General features: G+C 60.3%; 1 protein-coding gene across 1 annotated transcript in view; it reads right to left on the bottom strand.

The window, feature by feature from the left end:
* The window catches only part of MAPKAPK2 (MAPK activated protein kinase 2), a 21,527-nt gene extending 13,622 nt beyond the window's left edge, over positions 1-7,905 (bottom strand). The window contains exon 1 of the mRNA XM_085300396.1: positions 7,747-7,905. Coding sequence (XP_085156522.1) covers positions 7,747-7,890 — 144 coding nt within the window. The 5' untranslated portion in view covers positions 7,891-7,905. The remainder of the gene's footprint in view (positions 1-7,746) is intronic.
* Between the last annotated feature and the right edge of the window lie 261 nt (positions 7,906-8,166).

Raw genomic sequence — 8,166 nt, 5'->3', positions numbered from 1 at the left:
GCGAGCCCTCCCGGGCTGCCGGCACCTGCTCGGCGCGCCCCGGCCGCCGGTGCTGGCCGACGCGGCAGCTGTTCAGCCTCTCGGGCAGGACAAAAGCCGGCGGCGCCGGGAGCACAAAGGCGGGAGGCGGCGGGAGCCGCGACCGCGGGAGCCACCTGCCAGGGGCCCGGCCGCCGCCGCCTTCCCACCCTTGCGGGGAAAAGCCCCCGGTTCCCACGAGCAAAGCACGGGCAGCGCGTCCTCGGCGCCCGGGCGCAGGTCCTCGCCGGGAGCCCGATGCACCGGGGCACGCGGCACCACGGGGCAAGAAGGGGACAACAGGCAGCCAGCAGCACCGGGCGGTCAAAACTTATCCAAACAGGAGGAGGAGGAGGAGAAACCCAACCCAGGTGAAGAGCAGCAGGAGGCAGCAGGGAGCAGCCTCCCCGGCTCGGAGCGACACCACGCAAACAGCCGCCAGGAGCCGGCACTCAGGAAGATAAATGAAYAGCTTCAGCTTCACGTATTTGAGAAAGAAAAAATTAGGGGACGATCCGGTTGCAGGTTTTTGTTGTGGGACCATCCCATTCTCACCCCTCCACCGTGCACCACAGAAAACCTTGGTCGTGGTGACTCAGCCGACACTGCCCTTTCCAAAAGGCAGCTGGGTTTGGGTTGTGCTCGGAGAGGAGGCCGTAGGGGAGGGGGAAGAGAAGGTACCTATAACCTGGGACACGCTGGCCTGCCCACGGAGCCCGTCCTCGGCCCCCTGCCACAAGCCTCGCACRCCGGGGTACACGGCAAATGCCAGTGTCCTCAGCTGCGAGGATCTGACGCTGCTGTAGCTCCACACTGGCGTTAGGAGCACGAGAAACGCAAAGGGCTTTGGGCTTCTTTGTACTTGGCCTTCCCGTGCCTCAGTTTCCCTGTCCAGAGGGCGCACACAGATGCGGCCACTGTTTCTTCTACCTGAGGTAGCCAGAAGCAGCACAGGGACGAGGATGCTCAGCAAGGAGACAGGGGACTCGGGACCACCACCTCTGCTCTGCAGAAACGGAGAGGGGAACGTTTTGCCCCCCGGGTTGCCAGGTGGTTGCACCAGGGACAAGCCGAGAGCAACATGCTGCATATTCCCAGGYGCAGCTCTGGATCAGAGCTTCCAGGAGGAAGAAGAGACCTGGGAGCAGCAAGACCCCTCACCAAACTATGTTAGAGGACAGCGATCAAACCAGGAGCTGGAGGTCCCTGGGAGCGACGCGAGCGGGCACCGCGGCAGAAGGGGAGAGCAAAGGGAATTCAGGAAATAGGCAACCTGTTGTGTCACCGGTTATTTATAGAGCTGTGCGGAGAACAGCTGACCCGCGACAGGCGGAGCGGAGCGCGCGGCCACGGCCGGGCAGGCTGCAAACCCTTGCTCCGAGCCGCGACAGCCTCGGGGGCAGGCGCGGGAGCGGCACGCCGCGCGCGGGCGTCCCCCAGCCACGCTCCCGCCCCCCGCATCCTCCCCGCGACACGGGCGAGAACAGCAAAACCCCCGTCCAGGCAGGGAGGGCTCGTCGCCAGCCCGGAGCCCAAACAAGCCCCCGGCCAGAAGCTGCTAACGCTTGCGGCAGGGTCGGGTCTGGCGGGGGGACCGCCGCAGCCGAACCCCCCCCCAGCCCAGTCCAGCCCCTCCGAGATGCCATTTCCTCGCAGGAATTAACAGGCGTGCGGAGCGGGAGGTTCGAGTTTGGCGGGCCGGGCCGACCGGGGCACGAGCCTCTTCCCCGCCGCGCGGCCCCGGAGCGGCTCCCGGGCCTCGCTCCCGCGGCGCGGCCCTTCCCGYGGCCTCCGTGCGCGCGCGCGGGCAGCAATGCCCGCTCCTCATCGCTTTTCTGCCAGCTAAAGCGATGGCACAGCGTCCGTGCCGTATCCCCAGCAAAGGAGAAGCTGCAGCCACCAGGACCTTCATCTTGGGCCCTTTCGCCTGCGTGATGGAAGGCAGAAAGAAGATGAGAAACGAAGGGAGGACGATTACCTTTGAGCGCAAAGCTCTACGCTTGCCTGAGGCCAGCAAATCTGTTCAGTGCTGAATCCCTTTATTCCCATCTCCTAGCAAAACTAAGCCCCTTTGAGTGTTGCTTCGGTTCGTTCCCAATCCTCTCCCCCTGCACCAAATAAGATTTCCTGAACTTGCGACTGGGAAAGTGCGTATACGGGGGTTTACCATAGGAAGTGCTTCACGTTTGCAGGCGCGTTTAATACCGAGGTAAACACTGATGTAAACCATTAACTCGGCAGCGACCTACGTACTTTGCACTTCCCTCGGAAACACGCACAGCGCAAAGGCAGCTGCGAGCACAGCGAGCGCCGCCGCACCGCGGGCTCGCTGCCCCGGCCCCCGGCTCGCGCGGCCGACGCAACGCGCCTGCTTCGGCCCGGGCTCTCCAGCGCGAGCCTTGGCGCTGCGCGTGCACGTATACGGAGACRCTTCCCACCCAGCGCAGCGGCGCGGGGAAGCGGACGCACCCCCAGGGCGCATTCATCCCGTCGGTGCCAAGTCCGGGAAGGACGTGCGTTTACACGGCCTTGAAGCCCGGTGACAGACAGCACGTTGCGCATCGCTCTGCCCTTTCCTTGGCTCTTTGTTTTGGAAAATTTCATCCTCGCCGCAGGCTTTGCGGACCCCGGGATAGAGCAAGCGTCTTCCCAAGGCGACACCTGCCCCGGTTCGTCCTAGACGTGGGCAGAGAGCCGGTGCTTTTGCTGCAAGGAGGTTTTGCTTTCTGCAAGGGGGAGGTTAAAGCAAGCGGGGATTTTGTTCTTCTCCCGGGCCACACATGCCCCCGAACCGCAACGGCAAGTATTGTAGCCGACGGCCTGGATCCTGAAGCAACGCAGCAAAAACAAGCAAGAGGCTGCAAGTCCTTAGAGGCAGRGGACTGCCCGTGCTTGCAGCTCTCTCCCGTCCCCAGAAGCGAACGCACGGAGCAACAAGCTGCTCTCGCAGGAGAGACCTTTTCCCATCTCCGCCAACCACCTCTGAAACCTGCTCCCGTTGCAAGGTTCTCCCTAACAAAAGGCATCATAGAGCAAGGAGTCAACAGCACAGGGGTTATATGGTTGCATCTTTTAAATATGCAATTAAAGCGTACGCATTGTGGGAGCAGTTTGCTGATCCCTTCGGGGATGCCCAGGACCCCGGTGTCAGACAAGTCCCACCACCCGGCTCCAAGCTCGCGGCTCGCCGAGCGCTTTGCAGCACGGCGGGCGACGGCGAGAGCATCCCGGGGGAGCGGCGGCGCTTTCCCGAGCCCCGGGTCGAGCAGAGAGGAACTGCTCCCTCCGAGCTGCCCRGGACTCCCTGGTCTTGCTGTGTAACACTTCCAACTTCCCCAATCCCACTTATTCACGGAAAGGGCTTACGGCCGCAGGGACGCTGGGCGCGGGCGGCTGCCAGACCAGCCRGCCCTTGTGCTGCTCTCAGCAGCCCTCCAAAAAAGCTACTTCCAGAAGTCCCAACATTTCTCCAAATGCAAATCCCTGCAGCAAGAGGCGGCACGCCTATGCAAACCCGGAGCGTCGCTACGGCCCCCTCGGGCGCGGAGGCCCGGCTCGGCTCCGGCTGCCGCCCCGGGGCCCGGACTAACTCCCCAGGTCAGCACAGCCCGTTTGCTAAGCGAGGGGGAGATCAAGCCTCCAATTCCCCGTACGAACACGTGCATCACTAACCGTGGCCCCTCTACAAGGGGCACAGGCAGCTTAACCCCATCTCCCCTGCAATAACRATCTTCCCAGGGCTGCTGAGCAGGTTCGTGTCAGAGGCAGGCACAAAATCCAGGTGTTTATTGCTCTCAGTGCTCTTTACTCAGCTGTTTACTCCCTGCAGTGCCCTGAAACGCAGGGACTGGAGAAGCTGCCATTCCTATCTAAGGCCAGATGCCTGCAAGAGAGATTAGTTTTAATTAGCAATAGGCAGCCTGAATGGAGCTAGCCCATTCCAAAAATTCAAACTGTACAGCGTTAGCACCTAGACACTTTGGGACACGGTCCCCTCTGAGCTGTGGTACCATAGGAAGCGGCTCTGGCTGCCCGGTGCAGAAGGAATGCACCTAGAGATCATCTCTGGTGTCCTCTGCCTGCTGATCTCATGCAGAAAACACGTTCTTCGCTCAGCCTCCGTAGTTAAGTAACTAAACCCTGGAGGCAACGCTACTGCATCTCAGTCTAATCCTCCTTCCCCGTGACGCTTGCCTGGTTATTTCAGTTTAGTCTCTGGACTGATACAAATATGAAACGCATGTCTTGGTAAAAGCTGCAACCGTCTGACCTGCAAAGCAGAGGTTGTCACTGCTGCAAGCACCACGCAAAACTCATCGGTCAGATGGGGAGTGAGATTTTTGGAGCTGAGCTACAGAGAGCAGCCAGAAAATGCTCCTTGCTCTAGCTAGCTRGATCTAGCAAAGCTAGATCTGCCCTTCAGCCCCTCAAGGTAAAACCCATACATAAGGATACATGTGCGTGGCCAGCAGCACACATGAAGCTGCATATGCCATCGCACCAGCCCACTTTGGAGGCAGCGAGCTGGTAAAGAACCAGGCAGCAAGTCCAGCTTTCAGCCCTGCTGCCTGCCAGCAGCCCGGGGAGGTGCCAGAGCTGCTCAGCAGCACACAGAGASCACATTTTAATCAGTTTATAAACTCCCCAGCATGTTACTCACCAAGGCCTTCATCAGACTAGCATTTGCATCTCCAACAACACACACCCGGGGCCCGGCGAGAAGGCGGGGAAGGAAGTCTTCCAGGTGCCCTCTGCGAGGAGCTGTGGGAGACTTCCAGAACCCCCCAGGAGCTGGAGAACTTCCCGACTGATTTCCACCACCCATGAAGCTGTCTCATGTCGTGGGCAGGGCGCTGCTCTTCGCCAGCAGCTCGTCCCCTCGGGTCACCAAAGGGGAACAACCAGGGTGGAAGAGAAACACAGAGGGAGACACTGAAAGTCCTGTTCTGCCACAAAACGMGCCACGGAGCCATTCAGGCAGAGTCCTCCGACGAAGGACTGCCCAGGAGACGGACGGTGCCCAGTCTTTCGGAGAAGACTCCACGTTCTCACAAAAGCGGACAGAAAAGGAGGGAGGTTTCCACACTCAGGAGTCTCAGCCAAGAGCTGAAGCAGCTTTCCCACCGGTTCCAGAGAGGTTGCTCTGGAGGAGCAGCCGGTCCAGCGGGGAAGAGYTTGGCTTCCTTGCAGGGAAGGCAAAAAGAAAGCGGAGAGCCTCGCCAGAGCACGTGGATTAGTGAGAGCAAGAGCATCCCACGTAGTCATTAAGGCGGGGGATGGCCRAGGCCACCGCGACACTCCCAGGTCCTCCAAACCGAAGGTCAGCAGGACGCTCGGTGGCAGAACCTGYCCCACCACCCGGATTCCTCCCAAAATCACGAAATCCGGGACCGAGGGCGGCTGAGTCACCGTTTCGCTACGAGGGTGATGTTGCTCCGACAATTGCACGGCTGTTAGTACTGGCAGGCGCCGCTGGAAACCCACACCGAGTCTCCAGCCTTACTCACCCAAAAACGCCGGAGTCACAGCTCTGACGGCTTCTAGGAGGCAACCCCGGGAAGCTTCCTGGCAAGGCCTCCCTGTCAAGGGAACGGCAGGCTCGGCGGAAGCCGGCTGCCGCGGCCGAGTGCCTTATGCAACACCCGTCTCTGGTTTCTGAGCAATCTGCCCCACGTAATGGGCGGCCAACGTTGCGAAATGGGGGAAGAGGGGAAAAAAAAAAAAAAAAAAAAAAAGTCACATCGCAGCCCGCGGGGGACGGAGCGAGCAGGAGCGGGCTCAGCCGGGGCCGCAAGCGGCGAGTCTCCGGCGCCGGTGCCATGCTGGGTGGTGGGAGATGCCTCCCCGCCGCGGCAGCCCCCGCTGCAAGCGGGCAATCCCTGCCTTCCCGCTTAGGCGAGCTGATACGCGATACACAAAAACTGCTGCAAACTGCTCTTAAACGCCGAGATGCGATCGGGTTAKTATTGCTACTCAAAATAAAAACGTACCCCCGCGAGCAGGCCAGGCTTTTCCGGGGCTGTTCTGATCGAGGCCGAGGAGAGCACGTATATTTTCCGGTTTGGAGCGCGCGTGTTCCTTCCCCCAGCCGAGCCGGGGACGAGTCGAAATACCCGGAGCGCGCTCCCGAGGAGCGTCACTCGGAGCAGGCTCCCGTCCGCGCCTCGAGAGGCAGCGAGCCGCAGCTACTGGAACTCCAGCCAACGGGACGCGCTGCCAAATTTCCAGAGCAGCCCCAGCTTTTGTTCCAGCCAGATTTCCCTGAAAACACACATTTGGCAGGACGTCCGAGGAGCCTTTCAAGAGGCTGCGCTAGCTCTGTGCTAGATATCATGGCCAAAGGAGAGCCGAGAGGACAGAAATAGGGAGACTCGCTGCTCCGTTTTCTGAACGCTCACGGAGAGGAAACGCGCCTACCCAATCCTCTCCCGAAGGAGAGGAGTTTGCCAGGGGTGCTGGGAGGGAGTTTGATGCCTTGACCCCTGCCTTCATCTTCGCCCAGAAAGCAGAGAGCAGCAGATCCAGCACGGAGAGCAGAGCTGCGTCTCCAGGGGAGGGAGCCGATCCAACGGCCGTCGTGCAACCACGTGCCACCACGGTCCCTGGAGACCATCCCAGCGGTGGGCACTACTGGCACAGCTCACGGGAAGGACGTGATACTCACTGGCCGGAGGTCCCGATGTGGTGGGGCGCCTTGCCTCCCCTAGACCATGTCCTGACCGTGCCAGCTCTTCATCTTCCATCGCTGCTAGGTCCCCCGCTCCCACCCGCCAGCACAACTCTCCAGCTAGTAAACGGCCCAGGCGCCATGCTCAGGCGTGCGGTGACATACCTCTTTGGACAGGGACGGCACAGAGCCCTGACATGCTGTTACACAGATTTAGCCTGTTTCAGCATATGGTAATTGCGATCCTGAGCCCAATTTACGCTCCTATTCTGGGGCCGGCAGGGCGGAACAGGCTGAAATCAGAAGGAGCACCCGAGAGGAGTTAGCTACAGCCTAGAGCACACAAGGAGAAGCAGCAAAGTTAATTACGACGAAGAAATCAAGTCCATCTCTCCTCCAATCCCAAATCTATACCACAAGCGGGCACGGRTATCTTAGGAGAGCAGAGCTGCAAAGTCCCAGTCTGGCTGGGAGCCCCAGGAACATTCAGATCTGGGCTTGCGTTTTGAACTTTATCTCTAGTTTAGGCTACAGCTTGCTGGACAGCCAGGCGCATAATCACATGCATCCCTGACGCCAACAGCTCAAATAATCTCATTACACATGACGGCAAACGCTGCGCCTGTCCCAGGCGGCTGGAGCCAGCTTGCTCACCTGCCCTCTTCCCTGGGAGAAGTTACTTCAGCAAGAGCAAAGCAACACACCGACATAACGCGCGGGAAGGTGCTGTCCTCCCCCAGGGGCTTCTGCATGGACCTGCAACGTCCAACATCGCCGCGTGGTCCCACCAAAGCTCGGAGAGGAGCCGCGACTCTGACCTCCTCTCCCTGCCACCGGCAACATTTTCACGGTTCRCAGCAAAATTCACATTTCGGGCCGCCTCAGGTCAGGAGGACGTACCAACAGTCACAAACTTGCGGCCGTTAGTCCCTGCCTGAGGCCACAAAGGAAAGAGTTAAAACGACTGCTAAACCTGCTGGCCACCACAATCCCTACCCCAAAACGGCGAGATCTGAAACGTCCGAAATGACTCGGCCGGAGGGGTAAGAGCAGCAGCGTACCAGGCTGTTAAAGCTGCCTGCATTCAGACTCGCGTCCTGCTCTAACCCCGGCAAGCTGCTCCTGTCCACCTCCTCGGGCGGACTGGTCACGGACTGTTCCCCTCGGGAGCCCGGCCACGGCACCTCTCCGCACACGTGGAGCATGACTCGCGGCCAGTGAGCTGGAAACAGGAGGCCAAGTTTTACAAAGCAAACAGATTTGTGCACGATCTAGGCGACCCTCTCAGCAGGAACYGGGAAGATGCAGTAACAGAGTAAAAACACCACAGCTCTCCAGCGGCATCCGACGCTCTCCTCGCCRCGAAGCCCAGGCTCCAGGAGGGGTGCTGAGCGCCCAGGGCAGGGGGCTGGAGCTGCACAAACTCCTCCCGCAAAGCCGTGCGCTTATAGCCAAGAGAAGCCGCAAAGTYCTCCGCAGGC

This window comes from Rhea americana, unplaced genomic scaffold (genome assembly GCF_003343005.1).
Source record: "Rhea americana isolate MKP2758 unplaced genomic scaffold, rheAme1 scaffold_163, whole genome shotgun sequence".
Classification (NCBI taxonomy): domain Eukaryota; kingdom Metazoa; phylum Chordata; class Aves; order Rheiformes; family Rheidae; genus Rhea; species Rhea americana.
This window is presented reverse-complemented; position numbering and strand designations above follow the sequence as displayed.